Source organism: Apteryx rowi, unplaced genomic scaffold (genome assembly GCF_003343035.1).
Source record: "Apteryx rowi isolate R43461 unplaced genomic scaffold, aptRow1 scaffold_482, whole genome shotgun sequence".
In the NCBI taxonomy this organism is placed as follows: domain Eukaryota; kingdom Metazoa; phylum Chordata; class Aves; order Apterygiformes; family Apterygidae; genus Apteryx; species Apteryx rowi.
The window spans coordinates 198,424-221,436 of NW_020450741.1; the positions used below are offsets into that span (position 1 = coordinate 198,424).

At 54.8% G+C, this 23,013-nt stretch overlaps 2 protein-coding genes across 3 annotated transcripts; one reads left to right on the forward strand and one right to left on the reverse strand.

Annotated features, from left to right (window-relative positions):
- The first annotated feature begins 4,259 nt into the window (after nt 1-4,259).
- On the forward strand, nt 4,260-9,675 carry ZNF414 (zinc finger protein 414). Of its 2 annotated transcripts, XM_026078667.1 has the most exons (8): nt 4,260-4,460; nt 5,615-5,722; nt 6,049-6,156; nt 6,525-6,630; nt 6,901-7,439; nt 7,916-7,966; nt 8,795-8,953; nt 9,169-9,675. In XM_026078667.1, the coding sequence occupies exons 1-8, from the start codon at nt 4,391-4,393 to the stop codon at nt 9,243-9,245; spliced, it is 1,218 nt and encodes a 405-aa protein (XP_025934452.1). In that variant the 5' UTR covers nt 4,260-4,390; the 3' UTR covers nt 9,246-9,675. The 2 variants fall into 2 exon arrangements, with proteins under 2 accessions (XP_025934452.1, XP_025934453.1); XM_026078668.1 differs by lacking the exon at nt 7,916-7,966.
- Nucleotides 9,676-13,700: 4,025 nt separating this feature from the next.
- LOC112972316 (acidic leucine-rich nuclear phosphoprotein 32 family member B-like) lies at nt 13,701-22,373 on the reverse strand. Its single transcript, XM_026078673.1, has 7 exons — nt 22,320-22,373; nt 19,232-19,381; nt 18,596-18,718; nt 17,368-17,566; nt 16,937-17,058; nt 16,463-16,517; nt 13,701-15,605 (listed from the first exon to the last, which is right to left on the reverse strand). The coding sequence occupies exons 1-7, from the start codon at nt 22,356-22,358 to the stop codon at nt 15,517-15,519; spliced, it is 777 nt and encodes a 258-aa protein (XP_025934458.1). The 5' UTR covers nt 22,359-22,373; the 3' UTR covers nt 13,701-15,516.
- Nucleotides 22,374-23,013: the final 640 nt, after the last annotated feature.

A 23,013-nucleotide genomic window follows, 5' to 3' on the forward strand; every position in this document is an offset into this window, starting at 1 on the left:
GCGGAGAAGGGGGGGCCCCGGGCTACCGGAGCCTCCGGGCGGAGCCGCCCGCCCCGGGGCTGCGAGCCGGGGGGCTCCTGGCCACGGGGGTGCGAGCTTGGGCTACCAGCCACGGGGGCTGCTAGCCACGGGGGTGCTACCAGCCACCCGGGTGCTGCCCATGGGGGGGCTGTTAGCGAGGGGCTACTGCCCCTAGGGGGCTTCTAGCCACAAGGGCTACTAGCCGGGGGGGTGTTACCTTTAGGGGGCTACCAGCCACAGGGGCTACTGGCCATGGGGAGCTGTTAGTTTTGGGAGTACCACCAGGTACAGGTGATGCTGCCCATTGGGGGCTACTGGCTGGGGGGGGCTACCTATAGGGGTGCTGCTAGCCATGGGGGGCTACCAGCCACGGGGGCTACTAGCCATGGGTGTATTAATTACCCTTGGAGGGCTACCAGCTGGAGGGGCTACTAGCCATGGGTGTATTACCCTTGGAGGGCTAGCAGCTGGAGGGGGTACTCCCCATGGGGGGCTATTAGCTGGTGGGGGTGCCACCTATGGGAGGCTACCAGCCAGAGGGGCTACTAGCCATGGGTGTATTACCCTTGGGGGGCTACTAAYCACAGGAGCCGCTGGCTGAGGGTGAGGTGTGTTATCCGTGGGGGGCTGCTTACTGTGGGGGGCTGCCAGCCACGGGGGCCACTAGCCACGGGGAGTCCCTAGCCGCGGGGGCAGGTGGCTGAGGGGGGCTGAGCCCCCCCCGCTCTCCGAGAGCCCGTGGCCGAGCAGGCGCACGGGGACCTGGCAGCGCCGCGACCTGCCATCGCTCGGCCAAGCTTGAGCTCCCTGGTTCTTCCGTGGGAGCAGCCACAGCCCCGCCACCTTCCCACAGGAGCCACCTTGCTGCCACGGGGGGCCGGACCCCCACAGCGCCAGCTCTGGACTCCCCGGCACAAACTTTCCCTGGGGTCGAAGCCAGGGTTGCCCGCTCGTCCCGGGCTGGGGGCGGACAACGGCGCCCGGTCCTTCCTCGCCAGGGCTCTGCCTCGGAAGAGCCGTATCTTGTTTTCTCCCATGGACACTGAGCAGCTCGAGGCCCGATTCAGCCAGGTGGCGCGTGGAGCGGTGCTGAGCCAAGGCGCGGCGAAGCGGGGAGCCGTTCTGCYGCCGCAGCCTGCGTGTCCCGGATCGCGGCGCCTCTCGTGCTCTGCGGCGAGCAATCACATGAGCCCCTTGCTCGCAGCCTTTGTCTCGCGCCTGGCACCCAGCGCGGTCCCCGTTCCGGGAGCTCTTCCCCAACCTCCGGCCGCAGATCACGGAAGAGATTCCCAAATGGGATTATTTGTCCCATTTATCCTCCCCGGGGCGGATTTGCAAACGTCGTTGGCGCTTGCCGATACGTCTAAACCCCCCGGTTTGGATGGGGGAGACGAGCTGTGTTAATTATTAACCGAATCGGAGCCGCAGGCTGCTTTGCTCGCCTGGGAATTGCAAATCCTTTTGGTGCCCCCCCTCCCCTTCCCTGTCCACCCCCATAAATGATTTTTTCGGGGTGCCTGTTCATTGCAGGTGCTACAGCAAGCGAGTTTGGTACCAGCGGGTCTTCGGAGAGGCCAAACCTTTTGCAGGAAAACCCAGTGCAAAATGCCTTGGCAGTCATGCACGCGGCGTGATTATTATTATTATTTCTTTTTTGCCTGGAGAAAGCGGGCTCGATGGCTGTTACTGTGGCAACCAGCCGTGCTGCTCCCGCATTGCAACCGAGCGGGTGATAAATTAAAAGTGTGGGGGGGAATCTGCGCGGGATTATTCCCGCCAGCTGCCCCCAGCTCGGTGCACCAGGCCTGCGGCTTTGTTTTGTTTTTGCATTCAGGCTTGGATTTGCTTTTTTTTTTTTTTTTTTTTTTTTTTTTTTTTTTTTAAACTCAGCGTCCTCCCTCCCGGCACTGGCAGGGTGCAAGCGGCACGGTGGCAATGGCCCTGCAAGCCAGAAGGGGACCTGTGTGCCGAGCCGGGGGGTCTTTGGGGTCCTTTTTGGGAGGCGTCTGCAAATTCAGCCCCTGGCCAAAAGGATTTGGTTCACTCGGTCTGTGCAAAGCGGCGTGGCTGTGGGAGACAAGGTTGGTGCAGAAAGTTTGCAGTGATTTGGATGGAGCTTTTTTTTTTTTGCATCAGGATGGGGAAATGCAGTTTTGTTGGAAGAAAAGGTCTCAGGAATCTCCTTTTTGGGGAGAAGGAGCATTAAAAGGATCGAGGCAGGGCTGCCTCTTCTTGCTTAGCCCCTTATGCTGCATCCATATGGCACCTAGATGTTTTGGTGGCAGGAACTGAAACAAAAAAGCTTTGATGCTCCTGGAGTATTTTCTGATAGCAYGAGGCCTTGAAATTGTAGCAAAACATCGAATTTCTAGCACTCCTTCCTCCCCCGAGTCTGTATTTCCTTGGCTCGGAAAACTGACTCCAGATCAGTCCTAGATGTCACTGTCTGTTCCCAGGATCTGGTGCCAAATTGTCTCCGATGGCCTCTGGATGTGACCGGAAGGAGTAGGATGCCCTGGCCTGAGGCACAAAAGGCTCCCCTGGAGCACAGGCAATTTTTTAAAGTAAATTTTTTCAATAATCTAGGAGATTTTTTTTTTTTTTTTTTTTAAAAGCATTGCATCAAGGCTGGCTCTCATCAGAAGTCTGCTTGCTGCATGGTGAGCCTCCGGAGTCCACCAGGTGCTGAAATGTATTGCTGGGTTTTCTGGATGTTACAGCTTGCTCTGCAATCTCCCTTCGGTCCGTTTCAGATGCGCTTTTTGATACAGCCTTCAATTATGTGGTTGCAGGCAGTTCCCCAACAAGACAGTTTAAGGTGATTTTCTGAAAAGCTGGGAAGATGCCTCTTGAGTAGAAACTAGTGGGCATGGCCAGCTGAGACAAGAATGGGCGGACATGGGTGTGCTTTGTCTGCTCTGCACGTTTTTCCTCTCTCCTTTCTACCTTCATACCCATTTCTTGCATCCGGCCCGTCTCCTCAAGGCGTGGGCTCTCGTTGCGCCGAGTACAGCTGATTTCCAAGGACATTCACTTCGGGAGCTGTTTAGCTCTTAAGAAACTTTAACCCTCTAACCAGCTGCAGATGTGCGCGGCACAGTCAGTCCACAGCCCCAGCGCTGCTGTATTTATTTTTCTAAACTGAGCAGCGCTCGCGACAACTTTGATGTTAAAATGCAGTTGAGAAATCTCCCAAAGTGACGGAGGTTTCAGATGCTCTTCGCTGGGGCTTATTGTTTGTGTCCATCTCGTGCGCTGAAGCCTTGCACTGAGGGTCCTTGTGGCCAAGCCAGTCTAATTTGGGGGACCATCTGATGTCAGCTCACTGGAGGGAGGTGGGGAGGGATTGTCCCATCCCAGTGCCTTGCATCACCCTTCCAGCAGTTGCAGATGCCACCAGTGGCTGGGATCCAGGAGGAGAGGGATTGCTGTGGCTGAGTGCTGACGCTGAGCACCACGCAGGTCTGGTTTAAAACTGTAGAGCGCCAAGAGTGCAAGAGGTCCCGATGAGTCCCATATCATAAGTCCTGAGACTTGCAGCATGCCCAGAGCTGGTGGGATCGCGAACTGTATGTGCCCCCCTTACCCGTGCAGGCTGAGCGGGGCCAAGGCATTTGCCAGGGCCCAGGATTGCCAGGCCAAGGGAAGGTCCCAAAACGCCCATCATCGGGGGGTCAGTCCCTGCTGCTGATCCTCACGCTCCTGTGGCAGGACCTGCTGTTCCTAGAGCATCCTCTTGGCATGGAGACAGGACTTGGCGTCCCCCTGCCTGCACTTTGCAGCCTGCTGTCCTTACAATGCAATAAACCCTGTAGAAACTGTGATAGACCCGCTGATGGCATGCAGGAGGTGGGATTGTGCCTAGCAAGACCCCAGGCCTTGCTGAGAGCAAGAGAGGTTAGAAAGACTCCTCCAATATTGCTTTGCTACCACCAACACCAGTGAGCTTTCATGGGCTTTGTAGAGGGTTGATGGATGATCTGAAACCACCTGTGGAGTGAGAGAGGTGGGAAGGGACAGCAAAGTCTCTGGCTTCAAAGCTCGGGTCGACACTCGCCATGGAGGTGGACATGCACGAAGGCCCTCGGGGCGAACTGCCGYGTTGGCAGCATGTCCTTAGAAACACCAGCTGGGACCTCCTGCGATACCGGCTCCGGCTTGGGAGGCCCCAGTCCTGCCATCACTGCTCCGCAAGGAGGAGGATGCTGTTGACATTGCTCTGTGCCAGACTAACCTCTCGCCCTTGTGTTTGGTTTAGCGCCACCAGGAGAAGACCGCATCGGCAGTGTCTGGCGCGCCGGCCCGCTCCACCACCACCCTGGCTTTCCCTGAGCTCTACCCCTCACCCCGGCCCATCAAGAGCGAGGCCATGAAGACTGAGAAGGACGAGGCTTTGCCTACCTTCTCCTTGGGTGGTAAATACACTGGAGAGGGGACAGGTGAGTCCCTTGCAACATGGGGGGCTGCACAGGGCAGGGGAGAAACATTTTCTCATGTTGCTGTGAAGTCCCTTTCGCCAAACCTTATGTGGGGCATTGATGTTGGATGGGCYGTTTCTGCTCAAATCTGCCTTCAGATGGGCTTCATGGACTCGTGCTTCTCACCCAGTGCCCCTGCTTGGCTTTGGATGGACTGGATCTAGCTAGAAGCACCCCGAGTGTGTGCACGTGTGTGTGTGTGCGTGCATGCGCGCGCATGTGTGCACTGGGCATCATCCAGCATCTACAGGATGCCAGCAGGCTTTGCCTCCAGACCAGCACCTCTTTCTAGAGTAAAGACCCTCACATTTCTAACCACTCTCAAGYGATCCTACCCTCCTGGCCCCCTCCAACCCAGACTGTTTAAGATCTCTGTTTGTAACAGGCAGAAATGAGGCCACAGTGAACTGGGACAATCTTTGCAAAACAGGAACCTCAGCTCAACTTGAAAGAGAAATTGTCATTTGAGCATATAGTTATGGCCTCAAGCTTTGCCCTGCTCAAAGTTTGGACCCTGGGAGAGCCTCCTGTATCGGGGCTGGCCAGCCAGCCTCCTGGCTCTGGAGGGGACCAGCAGAAAAGGTCCAACCCTGGCTCATCTGAACCTGCAGCTGGTGTCCTTGAGGGCTGTGCCAATCCCCAGGCCTGGGCAGTGCACATAAATCTGTCCTGTGTGGCATCTCCTGGTGCTACAAGCACCTGGAGTTTAAACAAAACGCAGGATGCAACAGGAGGGGAAACTGAGGCACAGGAGTAGCATAGCAGGCCAGGGCAGCATGAGCTGCAGGCATCTTTATTTCCAGCCTGGTGTCTTACCTGCTGCATTCCTGGTACCATCTCAGTGGCTTCCTCAGATGAACAGTGACGGCAACTGGTCTCTGGGCTTGCTAAACTGCCCGCACAGGAGTAAGGAAGCCAGGGGAGGTGGGAGGAAAGGGCAGAGTTAAGGCTGTTTTCAGGCATTCCTGGGTTTCTACATTTGCGGTTGCGCTTAAGCTTAGCAGTGACTCTCTAGTGTGATGTCCTTCTGCTTCACCTCCAAGCTTGGTGATGCACAAATGGGTGCTCAGCTGCATCTCCAACAGATTTTAACCTGGAAGAACTCTCTCCACCAGGTTGCAGCGACCCAGCTCTGTCCGGCAGCCAGATGCCAGTGGCGGGAAGTGGAGGCGGAGGAGTGCAAGCACAGGATCTGCGGCTGCTGAAACGCCGGCCTGTCCCTGGTGAGCTCCACGTGGAGCTCCGTGGGGCCTCCCCGGAGCAGGGATGGGGCACTGCATCCACCGTGGGGGAAGATGGTGGCTCTGGGGTGGGTTTTGTCCCTGTGAGGATGGTGTGGCCTGTCCCATCTAGGTCCAGGAGCCCCCTCTGTATGGAGGAGTGGCTTGTAGCCCCCAGCTGGAGCTGCCGTCTGGTTGCTAGCACAGCTGAAGGGGTTTGGGGGGGCTCATCTTGGCCTGCGTGTGCTGGGCAGGATGAGGGGGTGACGGCTGGGACAGCAGTGGGAGCGTGGGCCTGTCCCAGGGCCAACGGCTGTGTCTCCTTCCAGGGAAGCACTACCAGTGCTCAAGCTATGGCTGCAAACTGGCCTTCCACAGCATGCAGGAGCTGATGGATCACTTGAAAGTCCACTACAGACCCACGCAGTCCCTCGAGGGTAAGGCCAGGCTTGCACACTCCCTCCCAGGGGGGCTGTCATGGGACAGACCATGGAAGGAGGCCCACATCGCTCCAGGGTGCCCTTTTTTTTGGATAGATGGATGGGAGGTGGAGAAGTGGGGCTTGAAACTTGGCTTGCTGGTTAGACTGTGCTCCTTCCCTCTTCCAAAGATGTCCATACCTCTGGGAGATGCTGTATGGGCACACAGCAAGGAGCTGGGAGAGCATCAGAAGGTGACAGAGATGCTTGCTAGCCCATGGCTGGTACCAGGGTGATGGATTAGCCCCCAAACCCGTCCAGGAAGGCTCTCGGGGTGCTGGTCATGCAGCCAGGGTGTTGCTGACTCTCTACCCCTCTTCTTACAGGCAAAACCTTCCACTGCCCCACTCTGGGCTGCACTGAGACGTTCCCCAGCATGCAGGACCTCATGACCCACATGAAGGTGCACTACAAGCCAAACCGCTACTTCAAGTGAGTCCCGCTCTGCCTCCCGCGTTGGGTCCCCGTCCCGTCCCGTGCAGCCCTGCCGTCCCACTGTGGCACAAGCTCGGGAGAACAGGGAGCTCCCCAAGGCCGGGCTGCCGAGAGCCCAGCCCCGYGCCAGCCCTGGCCCCACGGTGTGGTACCAGGCCACAGCGGGGGCCGGCCAGTTGGCGGGACCCCGGGTTTCGGCAGGAGCTGGTGGCACAGGGCGGGTGGGAGCAAGCGCCTGGTGCTCACGCAGCCTCTCCGGCTCTCCAGGTGCGAGAACTGCCTGCTACGCTTCCGGACGCACCGCTCCCTCTTCAAGCACCTGCACGTCTGCTCCGACAGCTCCAGCAGCTCCAGGCCGGCCCCCAAAGCCGAGAAGCCCGTCCTACCTGCTACCTCTGCCCTGGAGAAGGAGCCCTTGGCCAAGCCRCTGGAAGGGCTGCCCAAGCTCCAGGGCGTCATCCGGCACATGGAGAAAGAAGCCATCCTCCCTAGCATGGACGCGGTCTCCGCTGCGGCGCCGGCCGCCCTCCCCGCCGGCCTCCCCGACCTCCGCGGCTCCCTGGAGGCCGTGCCGCTCGTCTCGCCGGCCCCCCACCCCTTCCCGCTGCTGGAGCCCAACCTTTTCGGGCCGTCGTCCTTGACTCGGTTCTCGGGGCCTCCCCACTCCTCGGGGCCGGGGCCTTTCCTGTCGTATATGCACCCCTCGCCCTACAGCTTACCTCAGACCTCGGTCCAGCATCGCCTCAGGCCCTACCTGCCTAGCCAAGGCCTCCCCGTCTCCAACGCCGTGTGGAAGAAAAGCCAAGGTGAGAAAATGGGGCTGATTAGGGCAAAGCTTCTTCTGCTTCCCGCCTTGATCAGCAGCTCCCGGACGAGAGACCCGCCGGAGACCCTGCCAGCCGAGGATCCTCCTTGCTCCCCGCCCCAAGAGCCGCCCGGACCCCCGCGGCCGTCTCCGACCACCCTCCTTCCCAACCCGCATTGCCTCCCCCCCAGCTCCCTCCCTTTCCCAGCTAACGTGATGCTCAATTGGCAAAAAAAAACCCAAAACAAAACAAAAAAACAAAAAAACCCACCCCCATGGCCAAACAGCCTCCAAAGCGCCAGGCCCTGCTCCTCCCCGGCGTGCTGGGGTGCGAGGCGGGGGGCCAAGGGGCGCCGGGCGCTCGCAGCTCAGCCCGGCCAGTGCCTGGGCCAGGCCTGCTCCCCCCCCACCCCCCCAAATCCCCCCCACGGGCGGGGGAGGCCTAATGCTTGTCTTGCCCCTCGATTCCCTCCGCAGGTGTGAGTGTCAGCCCACTCCTCCCATGCTTTGGCTCAGGAGTGACTCCAGGTTAGTTCGGCACCTACTGATTGGGGGCTGCTTTCTGCTCACCGGTGGGGGCGGTGGGCGGCCGGGAGGGCGGCAGGGGACGGGAGAGACCCTGCCGGGCGCCCCCAGAGCGGGCGGGCGGGCTCCCTCCGGTGGGAGCTGCACGGAAAGGGGAGGCCATGCAGGTAGGGCTCGGAGAGCAGGGCGCTGCTGGCTGTCCCCCCCTCCAGCCGCTGCCGGGAACCGCCAAGCCCGGAGCGCGCCGGCAGAGGAAGCGGCAGCGCCTGGATGGGTGCTAACCTGCCCCTTGGCCCCGGAGCGGTGGCTTTCAGAGCTCGAGCGGGAAGAGCTGGATGCAGCGGCCACTTCGGCTCGAGCCCTCGTTCGCCCTGGTGCCCTCCGGGGCCAGTGGCTGCAGCGGTGCCGGGGGGGGTTTGGCCGCGCTGCCAGGGTGGAAGCGGCCTCCCTTTGCTCTGCAGGATGCAGTGAGGCAACAACCAGAGGGAGTTTGGAGATGGGACCGTCTGCCCGGGTCTCACTGCCCGGCACAGGGCTCCGGTCCCCAGTTCAGGCACCCCCCCCCCATCCCAGGGCAGGGGATTGCCCTTGTGGCACCAGCCTCTCTGCGCCCCCACGGAGCCGGGCATGACATGGGCACGTCCCCGCTCAGCGAGCGTCCAGGCCAAGGTGCAGGCAGTGCCTGGGGCCCAGGCATCCGGGCCTACGCCGCTGCATCCTCTGCCTTCCCGCGCTGCCTGGGCTCAGCCGGCCGCTCCGCGCGGCTCCCACCAGCGGTGGCGGGGGCCGGCGAGTGAGCGCTGTGCTTCCCTTCCTCGCCCGTCCTTGCAGGGCACTCGTCCAACAGCCGCATCGTGTGGGAGCACACGCGGGGCCGCTACACCTGCATGCAGTGCCCCTACTCCACCGCCTCGCGGGACGAGATGACGCTGCACATCGAGGACCACCGCAAGAACCCCCCACCGCCCGGCCGCCTCGAGGGAGACATGGGTACGTGGCTGCTGCCGGACCGGGAGAGCCCAACTGCGCACGGGCTCGCGGGAAATGGGCTCGAATTGCCCCACAGGGGTGATCGGGGTGGGGGGGGGGAGGGAGGGGGGGTGACGCTGCAGAGGGGCTCTGCACCCTCCCCGTGTCGTTCCCCCACCCCGGGCTCGTGTGCAATTGCTGCAGCCCCCTGACAGCGCTGTTCCCTCTCCCTCTAGACTTCGGGGTGGGCCTCGCCTCCTTCCACTCGAAGCTGACGCCGGAGATGGAGAACTCCCTGTACTCGCAGCTCTGATGCCCCTGGCTCCTGCTGGGCCAACTCTTTTCTTCATTTTTCTTTTCTTATTTCCCCTTCCTCCCCCCTCTCCTTCTCCCCTCCCTGGCTGGGCAGGCAGGGAGGCCCGGCACAGCCCCACGCTGGGGCAGGGACCCCTGCCCGGGTCCTGGGAACGGCCCCTACCCCACAGCCCCCCAGCCCCAGCGTGGGGGCGAGACCAAGCCGACAGCTGCAGCAGGGCAGCCTGGGGGTAACTTTTTGTTTTCTTGACTTTTCTCCTCCTCCTTTTTGTTTTTGGAAACTCCAAGCCCTGGAAAACTCCTGCATCTCTCTCCCCTCCCCTCAAGGTTTTATTGCTTCAGATCCAAGGGTTCTCACTAGAGCCTGGTAGGTTGCTCAGGAGTTAGCGGACTTCTCGGGAACGAGGTCTCTAAATAATAAATGGGAATTGTACAGGAGCGGCGGCTGGGCTAGCCTCTGTCCGTCCCCGCTCGGCTCCGTGACGCAGGACTGGAGCCACAGTGTCTGGAGGGCAATAGAGGGAGGGGGAAGTAAACACCGGCAGCTGCAGAGCCAGGAGAGGCCATTGCATGAGGCAGGGTCCCAGCAGCACCAGCCCAGAGTAGCACCCACCCAAAGGTGGGTGCTGCCAGCTCGGGGTGCAGGGTCTCCCCCTGCCTCACCACAGGGCTGGCCCCTGTATCACGGGAAGGAATGAAAGGGGAAGGTTTTGGGGGGCAAGGGGTGCTCCCTGCACCCACTGATGGGGCCCAGATCACAAAGTGCTCTAGAAAAGCACGGCTTGAACCTCTGCCAACTCCATCCCAGCACCCCAGGACTGAGCTAGAGCAGCCAAAGGACCTGACTCCCCTTCTCCAGGGTGCTGCAGGCCTTCCTCCCTCCGCCAGCCACCAGGCAGCGGTGCTGGGAGCCAGCTCAGCACCAGGCTGAGGGGAGAATAGGGCCCTTCTCTCATGGCCCAGAGCCTGGGGCTCCGCAGCTCCAGAGCCAGCAGCAGTTGTATCACAGCCCCTGCCCGGGGGGGGGGAATTAGCATAACCCCAGCGCTGTTATGGGGGCCATAGCCCCCTGCTCCTGCCCCTTGGCAGCTCCACACAGCCCCACATTCCCACTCCAGCGCTGCCTGGGCCAGGTTCACCCGTGCACCAGCCCAGCGAGGTGAAGAGTTTCCCCAGCCTCTGGCTGCTAGGGAGTGGACTTGGCCACCCGCCCCGCTCCCAACTGGTTTGAGCAGAGACATGCCGCTGCACGAGCGTGTTCGCAGGGCCCGGATGCTGTGCCAGCCCTGCTGGCTGGGTTCCAGCTCCCGCCGGAGGAAGGGAGGCCAGCGCATGCTCACTGCGCCCCGGGTGTGTGTGGATCCGGGTTACGGCTCCCCGCTCCAGCCCTGCTGTGCTCTGCACCCTGCGCATGCGGTGCTGTACATCAGCGCTGCTTCCGTCCCCCTTCCCTGGGGGATCAGCAGCCAAGAGGGGAAGCAAAACCAGTGCTGGGACTTGAGGATTTTTAAAAGTTTATGAAGCGCTTAGCTGCCACGTGGGCTGGATGAAGTCAGCCCTGTGTTCTCCCATTTCTTGAAAATAACACTCTTTGCTTGGGAAGGTGCTGAGCCCTTCCCCAGGCACCCTACCCCCAGCACCCCAGCTGCAGCATCCCCCAGTGAGCCCACAGCAATGGGCCAAACCCCCCTCAGCTCCATCTCAGCTGGCTGGAGGCCAAAACCCCAGCCTGCCCCCAGCCTCTCGCTCCAACAGCGCCCAGATACCAACCCCAGAGGCCATGCCCACCCTGGGCTGATGGTACCACAGCTACAGGATCAGGCCTGGAGCTGTTGCAGGCCACGAGGAAGGAAAGGAGAAAAGCAGCCCTGCAGTAAGAGGGCGACCTGCAGCCCAGCACTGTGACTCAGGCCGAGCCTGGGTGCAGATAGCAGCCGCAGAGACCAGGGTGGGTGGCTGCAGCTCAGGCACCAAGTTTGAAGATTCCTCAGCCACCGTACTGCTGACTGCACCAGGATCAACATGGGGGCATCCAGCTCCTGTGCCAGTTTGCACACGCAGTGGTGGAAGCGCCCTCTCTGCACATCTCCCCAGGGTGCCTCCATGCAGCCTGGCAGCCCTGCAGCCAGCCCAGCTCATCTGCTGCCAGGAAGGACCAAGCACCACACCATGACAGAGGTGAGCAGTCAGCATCTCCAGGACCCCCTCCAGCTCCCTCCTTCATTCACAGGGTCCAGAGCACTTCTCCAACCAGCTGGTTTTGCCACAAACAGTGTCTAAAACCTGCTCACTGCTGCTGCACAACCCCAGCGCAGGACACCTGGGGCTCCCCACCACCCACTGCAGCAGCTGGAGCACACACAGCCCAGGGAGATTGCCCCTGCCATGCCAAAAGCTTGGGGCTCCTGGGGCTCTCCAGGACAACTGGGGCCAAGCTGCCCCTTTCATAGGCACATTCACCCCAGACACCCCTGGAACACAGCTTCTCCCTGCCACCTCCCCACACACCAGGCTGACTCCCTGCCCCAGCAGGCAATGCACACAGACCCCTGCCCCGGAGATACTTGGACCAGTGGGGCATACACAAGCACCAGAGTTTCCAGGGGCCTGCCCCACAGTCCCAGGTTTAGGAAGGAGTAGAAGGCAGGGTGGCTGGGACACAAGTCCCCTTATCCATCTGCAACCTCCATGCACAGAGGAGCAGTGTCTCAGAGCACCACGAGTTAATTCCCCCCCCCTTCCCAAGCCAGCTACACCCATGCGTGCAGGCAGCCCTGCCACCCCACCTTCCCCAAATTCACCCTTGGGAACTACGCCCCGGGTGAGTCAGCTGGCAAGAGCCAGCACAGGCACCCTTCAGCTCCAACACGGGAGCAGCCTGGGCTGAGGATGGCTAGAAAGGAGAGAAAACAGGGAAAGCACAAAGCCAGCTGGCCAGACAGACGCAGCACCAGTGCATCAACCTCTGCAAGCACAGGGAAGGTGTGCAAGCAGCATGAACCAGTGGGTGGGCTTGCAGCTGGCAGCAGGAGCAGTCTCAGCCGTTACAAGTCTGGGGTGGGGGAGATAAGCAGCATGTCTGTATTTGAAAGGTGCAGGCCCCTCACAGGAGGGGTGGGGGGAGAAGGGTGGCAGATGAGGGAGGCTCCTGCCAACAGGAGACCAGCTCTAGGAAAGCAACACAAGCCCCTTGAGCCAGCAGCAGGGAGCAAGGCTGGGAGCCAGCACACTTGGCTGCATCGCTGCCATGCTTCCCCCTCTCTCATCCATTTAGGTCCTCAGGCTGGCCCCCGTGCAACACACTGGGCCCCCCTTTCAACCCAGGCCCTGAGCAGGCAAGACAGAAGCTCACTAAAGCAAAAAGCCCAAGCTAAAGCCCATGGCTGCGAGAACTGGCTGAGAAGCAACTCATTACAGAGCCAGACCAGGATAAGGCAGCCCCAGCAAGGAGAGGGATGTCTCCAACCCCTAGCAGGAGATAGAGGAACTAACCTGGATCCCTGGGATCGGGCACAGCTTGCAGCTCAGCATTCCCAGCCATGGCAGGCACAGGCAGCAGTATTGAATCCTCCAGCCCAGCCCACTGCTGGGTTCCTCCCCAGCTTGTGTTCAAACCCCAATACCCTGTTTCCTTCTCCAGGGTGCAGGAGCGCAGGTGCCCGCCCTCAGATCCAACACTTACTGTTCACCAGCCTCTATCCTGAACCTGTGCCACCCCTAAACGCATAAGTCCTGTCCTCAGTGGAGATGAGCTTCCAGCAGAACAAAAGTGGTCTATTTTAAGTAGTTTCTCAGTGTTTAGCTAGAGACTTTTTATACAGATCAGAAAGGTATATGCATGCACTGACCAAGCTCCTGGCTCACCAGAAGCAGCCACTGCAGCTACCAGTGAACCTGGCTGCTCAGCTGAGGCCTTTTCCAAAAGCAGAGGCAGTAGCACAACATAGCAGAGGGCTGCACCATCCCTACACAGGTCCTGCAGACACATTCTTTGGGGGGGGGGGACGGGGACGGGACGGGACAGACTCCTCTTAGCACTGCCTCAGGATTGTCTTTATCACTCCTTTGCTGAGCTTTCCCAGAGCAGAGCCCCCAGCTCCATCCCCATCCTCCCCTCCACCCAGATAAATAACCCTGCCCTGCTCATCAGCCTTGCTGAGCTTCTCCACATGCATCCCCACAGCAACAGCAGCTTAGAGGCCTCCCTTCCCACCAGACTGCAGCAGGGATTTAAAAACAGACAAGCTGCACTTACCAAGAATCCGCCCAGCTGGGGCTCAGAGGAAAAAAAAAAAAAGCCATGCCTGGGATGAACAGGACAGTCACTACTCCCAGAAGAGATTCCAGCTGCTCAAGGAAAAACTGCCCCAAAACTTCAACCCAGTGGTTCTGCAGGCTGGTTGCAGCTCTGAAGTTCCTAGAGCAGAGGCAGTGAAGACAGCATTCATTGCAATGGATTTTTAAAAACTGAAGTCTTTATTAAAAGTTTTATCCAAATTTTGTAACAAAAGATACAAAAGGGCTGGAGATCCTTATTTCTGGGACTAGTCTGACCAATCAAAACCTGACAGTTACTAGGCTAATATAAAATCCATACAATCTGCTAAAAATGCAGGGAAAAATTAGAAGTAACTGCTGCTCTGAAACTTTTTTAAAATTCCTTTAACATTTTATAAGTTACTCAGTTTGCATTTTACAGGAGTCGTTCTTCTCTGAATGGTTATAGCTACTGTACAATGCAAGAGACAACAGCAAGAACAGAAAGCAACAGAAACTTAGATGTGCTGCAACACACAACACTCCTCTGAAGGAACTGCTGTGAAGCTCACCTTCAAGTGCTGGGTGCTGAAAGATTGCCCAGAGCAACCGGGAACTCCACAAAGTGCCAGTGCATCTGCACCAGTGGAGAGCCTCAACACTGCATCTCTACACACCCAGGCAGAACTGGAGTTATTCCTGCCTGAGCATGCATCTTCAGGCACCCAACACTGAACAGTTACTATCCCTGGATGCCACAGGGCCAGAGTTCTCTCCAGAAGCTAACACATGTGCCGTCCAAACACCTCAAGGCAGAGGAAGGAAGAGCTAGAGGTCAGAAACCCTATGGTGGAGAGCTACAACCTGGCTGGATTCTCCCCCTCCCTGTTCTGGAAACCATGGACCAGAGGGACACATGCTCCACAGCACTGTCTGCATTCCTGTAGTGCATAAATAGTATGAATGGGAAAGAGCTGGATTTCTGATCAATGCACTTCTCTTCACGCTGAAAAGGAAAAAGGAGGATGCATACACCAGGCTAGCACTGAGGCAACTGTCCAGAGCTGTTACTGGCTAGCAGAAGGACCCTGAGAATATATAGGCTAACACGGTCTCCCGGGGAATGCCGAGTTAGGTGCATCACAGTGATACTGGTTGAATGTGTTCTGTACAGTGCGAAATGGAGTTTGACAGAAGTGCAGTATCCCTTAACCTGCTATTTCCTATCTCTTCCTAAAGACAGACTGCAACAGGGTGAGGAGAAGCCTCATCACAGCAAGACACTCACAGCCACAAAGCAGACTTACTTGGACATTCAAGTCAAAGTTATTCGGTGGCCAACAGGAAAAATATTCCAGTTTATAAAAAAATAGGAAAGCAAGTGCAGGGCTACTGCAAGGTGCATCAGAGGTACCAGGTCTTGCAAGCAGCCAACCGCCCCCCAATAAACCCAGGCACCCCACATCCCCAGCACTAAAATATCTTCAAGCATCTCCAGAGATCACATCACCATTATTTCTGATCAGAGACCTCAGTAATAATTTACTTGGAGTCCATTTAGATGAACCAGATTTGCACCCACTGCTCAAGATGGCTCAAACGTCTTCAGAAAGCTGGTCTGAGGGCATGCGGATAGCAAACACGCCTTCTTGGTTGTCAAGCAGGGTGGCAAGCTGGAGCTCTGGGTCCAGTGTGTGGCAAGGCTGATTTCAGACACGAAAGATACCCTAGGAGGATTTTTTTTTTTTTTTTTTTTTTTTTGCAAACTGCTGCACAAACCACAGAACGGAGAAAGCCTTTGGTCATGAGATACTTGTGAGAAAGTGAGCCTTGTATGGAAGATTCCCCTGAATGCCTACAGTATTCTACATCTTAAAAAAATATATTGTGGACGCTGCAGCCATACAAAGGGGGGAGGACTGGGAGATGGGGATTTACAGTCTCACATAGACACAACGGGGAGGTTAAGACAAGCACAGTCATAGTCTGTAAAACTGATTGGCTCGCTGGGATCAGTCATCCTCATCATCCTCTTCATCTTCTGGATCTTCTTCTCCTTCATCCTCTAGATTTCGTTTTCTCTTTTCTCCTCGCGGAAGGTCTGCAAAAAGAGGTGAAGCGTGAAGGTCTGTTCAGTCTTGCAGAACAGCATTTGAACTGTGGCTTCAAGCCATGTCAGCCACAGCTTGCTTTGTGGACAAGCACAGACTAGACTCTTGCCATTGTGGAACAGAGATCCACCAGGCTCTGTTTCTCATGGCACCCCAGAAAAGCCTGGACTAACATAAGACATTAACTATTTTCTGTGCCCTCCCTGCATCCCACATATCAGCAGGTACTTGAAAACAAGCTTTTACTAAGCACCCCCAAGACTGCAGCATCTGTAGAATTCACTCAGTTTTGACCAAGCTCATACAAGATCATTTAAAGTCATGCCAGCCGCTGTATTCTGTCAACATTCATGTGTTTATAGCCTGCTCTAGCCAGAGCAGCCTAGACTCAAGTCAAGATCAGGCCTCCCCTCCCTACAGCTGAAAGTCCAGAGGAAGCTGTAGCTCTAGGGGCATTTCCTCAGAAAGACTGCAACAAGAGTTTCTATGACAGAAGTCCAGCTTCCTGCAAGGAATATCAGCTCAAGCTACTTCAAACCGGTCTGCCAGGCAATTTACCTTTTTAATATTTGGCAGACTTACTCAGCTCAGTTAGTATTAACAGGCACTAAAAGTTGTTTCCTGCACCAGCACTGTATGACCCCTTGGTTTTAATCACCATCAATATAGTCAGTTAGGCATAAGCAGTTTCAGCAATGCCCATAGGTAAGAACACTGCACTTTTCATCAGGGAAAAGCTGAAGACAAGAGCATAGCACCAAAGCTGGAGAAATCCCAAGATCACAGCAAACATGCAAGACTCTTGATACAGCTCTGCAACTACTTAGTTTGCTAGAATTCAACTTACCGTCATCAGCTTCATCCTCTTCATCTTCCTCACCATCTTCTTCCTCATCTTCCTCCTTAAGTCAAAACAGTACACTTTGTTACAAGGACCACAACCCCATGAGTGAGGTGTAATTCTGCAGCATCGTTTTCCTTCACCTCTGCTCCCACCCTACCCTAGTCTTAGGGACAGCTACAAGCCAGGAGAGCAGGAAAAAAAAGGCACTATTGTTTCCTACATAGCTTCTCCAATCCCTACAAAGGAAGTTTTATGGCTTTATCACTTGAAGCCACAGGAAGTACCATGCCAAGCAATTTGTCAAATACCAAATTCACAATTCCATGGACAGGGAATCCATGGTACCGTATGGGAAAAGCCAGAGGCTGCTGCAGCACCCCTCAGATCTGCCCACAAGCAGGCATCTGCAACATCTGGTCAGATGGGTCGCAAGGAGATTGGGGACAAATGCACTACACTTACGTCAGAAAGCCTCACCTCATCATCTACTCCATCCTCCTCCTCTTCACCTTCCAGATCATCWTCTTCATCATCTTCATCATCAATGACTTCTTCATCCAAATCATCTTCCTCATCATCATCATCCTCTTCCTCACCTTCTACCAAAAGAGGGAGACGCATGTTATGGTTCCCAAAGACTTGCTATTCCCAGACAGTATGCTCACACCTCCTACCCCCAGTGCCACGCAAGAAACAGGCAGGATAAGGATGCACAAGGAATGCCAGCAACAAGCCCAGTCAGCTTAGAGCAAGTTTCATTTCTCATGCAGCCTGCCTAAGGAATGGGGTTTTATCCAGACAGCCCCTACTTTAGCAGCAGGTTATGATCAGCATTTATTTAGCAACAAGATCCTGCAGAAGGATGCAAGAGGTGATTTCCCAAGAAAACCAAGAAGAAAAAACTTTACCTTCCCCATTCTCATATTCATCTTCCAGTCCATCCCCATCTGCTTCAGGGTCTGAATCAGGGGCTTCCTGGTCATCAGCATCAAACCCATCTAGGTAGGTGAGCTGGGGCAGGAGGGTGAACACGCTCTCCCGGTAGTTGATCAGCATTGTCACCTCACAGTTGAAGAGGTCCAGACTATGCAGGTTCGGCAACTTTTTCTGCAAGGATCAATTTATTAGACCACTTACAAGATGACACTATCTGAAGATCAGGCAGCCATTAGAAGATCCTCTAAACACCTGGTTTACTATCCAGATCTACTATAGAAGTGTCTTCACATGCATTATTTGCACCATGTGCTCCTCAGAGATAAGCTATTACTTGTGCTAAATGTCGCTGGCAAAGATCCCTTTTCAGCTCCTCTGCCTTTGTTTCCCTTCCTTGGGGCCAGCTCTCTTTGAAACCATTTGCAAATCCTGTTCCCTTTTGGAGGCAGTGGGTAACAAGCACAAGATGCCTAGTTACCCCAGCAGGAGGGATCACTGAGCCGGATTCATCCTGCCCAAGAAATCAGACAAAATACCTGGGAGAGCAACACGGGCAGACCAAACTACACTGCCTGCAGACAGCACATCACATGCTTCTCTGCACAGCCACAGCAGCTCTCCCAGTCAGGCTACCACACTGTATACTGGGTTAAGCAAAGGAAGAGTAAAACAAGGTTTTAAGCTCTTTCTTTTTGAACAGGATGGCAGGACTGCCCCAAAGGCAATAGCTAATGAGGCAAATGCCCTAGATCAGACATTTCAGCTACAGAGTCAGGATCACAAGGGTGATCACCCAGGGTGAGAGGGTCGTAGCCCAGCAGGACAGTGCCTTGGACTAATGTGATAGACACCCTCACTGGTGTCCAAGCAATTCATCTCCATGACACCCCAGGTGCCACCTACCTCAAACTGCATCCGACCCATTAATGGTCCTTTCTCAGATGGACACTGAGCACTGCATCCACAGTTTTACTCATCCAGCCCAATTTCATGCTTCTTTTAGCAACTGGCTGCTGGTTTTCCAGATAGAGGAGCCATTAACTATTAGCCCAGCCTCAAATTGGACCCACTCATCTGTTCCCATCAGAACCACGAAGTGCTGTTGGAACATTTACCAAGATGTTGGACTTCTGCTGCACACACATGCTCCCCAAAGGAAAAAATGTCATCCCTTAGATCCCAGCAAAGCCTTTCACTCACCAAGGGCTCCAGCGTATTGATGTCTTTAATCTTGTTGCCACTTAGATTCAAGTGTGTCAGGTTAGGAGTTCTCTCTGCTAGAACTTCAAGGCCACCAGAAATCCTGTTATCACTCAGCTCCAGCTGCCAAGAAGAAACATCATACAGTCACAAAGTGTCCAACTTATGACATAGGGAATAAAATACCCCAAGAACTGGACTATAACAGACACCCAAGTTCCAGACTCCTGTTCATTAGACCATGCCATGGAGTAGCAATTCAAGTTTTCACTTGAGACCCTTTTGCCAAGGTAACATAGTCCCAGCCACTTTTGTACTGCAGGACACAGCAGGTACTTATCCTTTTAGCTGTAACAATATATCCTAACAATCCAAAATACTTTTGTTACTGAAACTTTTGACGGCAGCGCAAAAGCAAGAGTAAAAGCACACTACAAAAAGGAATGAGCTTGAAAACATTTGTTTTATACTAGAAAACAATCTCTCTCACTTGCTCAGGTTGCAGAGGTCAGCTTGCAGAAAGAGCACAACCAAATCCCCCTTTTCTAGCTACTGGAGGAATGAAACCAACTCTCACCAAGAACAGGGCAGAAGTCTAAGCGCACAGCCAGAAATGGGACCACAGGTCTGACTCACCTTGCGGAGTTTGTTAAGCTTGGGGAGATTGGAGACAGACAGCAAGTTGATGTTGATCATGCTGAGGAACTCCAGGTTCTCAAAATCTGAGGAGAGCCCAACGATCTTCCCATCATCCGAACGGCAGTTATCAAGAACCAGCTCTTTCACCTACCAACAGAGACACTCAGAAGCTGTCATCATAAACCCAGCAGAGTCTCACCTTAAGTCAAGCTGCATTAACCTATTGAGCTGACATCAGGCTGAGTGACTGACACTTCAAAGCAGCAGGCATGTCTGAAGGGTTCCTTACCTCTTACTTAAGGGACATGAAAGATTTTAAAGCCAAATACTTTGGGAGGGCCCAGTGTCAGACTCCATAAATGGCACAATCCTAACCACAGTTAAGTGCAGGCTATGCAATGTGTTACCACTACTATATCACATCACATCATATGACTGCAGCTAAGGTCCTTCTCCACTAAAAAACATTAACGGGTTGAACCATGAGGTTGCATCAAAATGTTTCATGTGCAAGGCCTCAAACTTTTGGAGAGCCGCTTTAAGCTTTATTGAACAAAAGGCCAAAGTCACCCAGTTTTATCCCCTTCAGATCTCTCACCAATACTAAATCTTCCTTAGATGCTGGAAAAACTGCCTTCAAAGGACTCACCCATTCCCAGTAAGTCTCCACACAAAAAAAATAGTGACTCATCTGCCTACAGAGGCCTCCAAGCAGAGGAGCTCGATCCTAGGATCTGAGAGCAGGGCCACTGATGACGACATCTGTAACATTTGACCAAATGCAGACTACACACAGCAGTCACCTCTACCTGATAATTCAATACAAACAATTCCTTGTGACACTGGGCCAAGGAAGCACCAGCACAGAACTACTCCCCGCTGAATATCTGAAGGGTAAACATACCTGGCAACCCCATCTTCCCCTAAAATAGTACAGCTGAATGCTCAAGCTCCAGTTCTCAGAGGCAATTTCTAAAACACCCTTTTACCCCACACATTCTTCATAGCAGGATGCAAAATTACAGCCTTGGCTAGAAAGCTGTCGATGCTCTCAAATTCCTCCTTTGCAGCTGTCCAATTTTACCTCTCTTGCACAGATCAGCCAACTATCAGGAAGTCATTTTAAGATCCCTTTGCCTTACTACAGCCAGACTAACTTTCAGGGCTGCCATGCCAACTTCACAACAAGCACAAGCTCCGGATGAATTTGCACGTAAATTCCAGAAGTGATACTGTTGGTCAGGGCTCATAGTCAAGCAGCAAACAAGCTCAACTAGCAGTTTTGTAGTTGAGTTCATTTTGCTGCTAACACCTAAGACAGAAGTACCCAACTAAATTAAGACTGTAGTTTGCCATGCATAAAGTTGGCCTAAGCCAGCACTTAAGTTCTCTTCATTGGTGCAGCCACACAGAGGCAATCATGAAAGCTATCAGGTTAAAAACTAACCCGGCCAAGAAGAGACTAGCTTTAACCTGGGTCAGATCCTTGTCCTAGATCACAGAACAAATGCTTCAGGCTGACAGGGCAACTGCAGGAACAGGAGCAAGCAGCTAGAGCTGCTTCTTTCAGTAGCAATACTGGCTTATACCAGCTTTGGTCATAGAGCACACATGCTCTAAGTCTGTTCAGTTCTGCAGTATGCCAACCATTCAAATTCCCAGTGTCAAACAAGAGGAAACCTGCACTTGGCAGGCTAAGGGGACACTTACATGTCCCCAAATAATTCTTGTTCTGCAAATTCTTTTGCGATCCACAAAGGATCATCTTTATTTCCAAAAAGCTTCATTTATGGCTCATTTTCTTTATGCTCCCAGCTTAATTTCAGGTTGGCCATGCCAGCATGCTAGAGACACAGCAGTTTGTCACAAGGGTTGAGGAATGGCAGTCACCAGCTATCTCGCTATAAAAAGGCCAGTGGGACTGGCAAGGCTGGCCTGAGATAAGGGGACGCCTTGTTACTGAAGCAAAGCCTGGTGCACGCAGCAGCAGCAAGCCAGCTCCCATGAATACAAGCTTGAAGGACAAAGATACTTTCAAAGGGTGCAAAAATCCAAGCCTCAAATCTTGGCTGACCTGCTGTGTACAGTGTGATTTAATCACTTCAGCAGCAACGCAGTTTAACTGGCCCCACCAGAAGAAGAGGCAGCATTCCTCTCCCTGGCTATGGAGGTACTAGCCACAGACAGGCACCGGGAAGCAAAAAGTTCAGCAAAGCAGGTACAGGAAAAGGATAGCAAAGAAAACCGAGCAATAAAAAAGTGACTTAAGACAGCCCAGATATCACCTTATTCCCTTTTTTCAGGCCAAGGGGCTGTGTCACAGCCTTCTCCTTCAGCTCTAATCCTTTATGGTTATACCCTGGCAACAAACTTCCTCCCCTCCCAGAGGTTTAAACTTAACAGAAAACCCTCAGGTGAGGCAGGAAACCCCACTAATAGATGGAGATAACTCAAGTACAAGAATTTCGCTTCTGATGTCAACAGCCACACTTTCTTATCTACCAGGACTAGGGGCGCAAAAGTCTCCCAATGAGCCCAAACAGTACTTCTGACTACATTTGTGGAGGAGCTTGCAACGTTCTTCCCTTTCTCCATGAATCACCAGCAGCAGGGAGAGAACAGTGTGTGTGCTGTTCCTCTTGACAACATGACTTCTCCACATCCTGGAAGCACTATCTGAAATATCCCAGCTCCAGACAGGGGGGAAAAAAAAGAAAAAAAAAAATCACATGGCTTGGAAGTCTTGAATCCCTCACACAAGCAAGCCCCAGGAAGTCAATACTGACTTAGGTGCTGGCAGAGAGAGAGCCCTTTTCATATTCCTCCACCCTGCAGTGGGAGAAACGGCTCATTTGCACTACAGAAAAAGACCCCTGGGGATTCAGGGTGGAGGCTCAACAACAGCTCCAGTTGCTCCTACTGCAAGTTATCTTCAGGCCTTCCAACTTTCCCAGCTGCAACACAACTTACAGCCATGCTGCAAACACCTCTCACCAAAAAGAGATTATTTTTTTAAGAGGGGAAGAACACAAGGGAACTGGGTGCAGATGCCTGTTGACACATAGCAGAGAAGCAGCTCGCAAACCTGCTGTTGAAGAGCGCAGTAGGCTGACCGAACGCACATAGGAAGTGATTAGTCCTACAGACTCACATGCGAGACTTGAGCAAACACCATCTCAGTCATAGGTTTACCACCACCACCTTTGGTGTTTTTATTTCCACACTGGTCRTGTTGATTAACCTCTTCCGGCCAGGACTACACGAGCATTTCGGGCACTGCCACAGCAACCCAGCAGTTCTTCTGTCGTAGCCCCGCTTGGCCTGGCCCAGCTAGGACTCGAGAGGAGCCTCTTCCCCAACAAGCCAGGCTCTGTCACACCAATCTCGCTACCCAGCAACGTAGCAACATCTTCCCAAAGGAAAGCCCTTTTAACAGAACTTATGGGGAACGATTCCTCAGCGTTTCCAGTCTTCCCAGCACGCTCTCTCCATCGTGCGGGCCCTGACCACAAGGCCTGCGATGGAGCCGCCCAGCAGCCATCCCAGCTTGTGACAGCCTCGGACACCACACTGCAACACCAAGGGCCAGCAACGACGCTTCTTCTGCCCGGAAAAAACCACCTCACCCTCCACCCCATCCTCCTGGGCTCGCTTCTCCTCAAGCCACGCAGGACGTACTGGAAAACACTGCTGCGAGGCCTCCGCGATCCAAACTTCAGAAAGGGACGGGCGGCTCCACCTGGTTCCACAGCGATCACGCTGCCGGGCCCCAGCTTCCC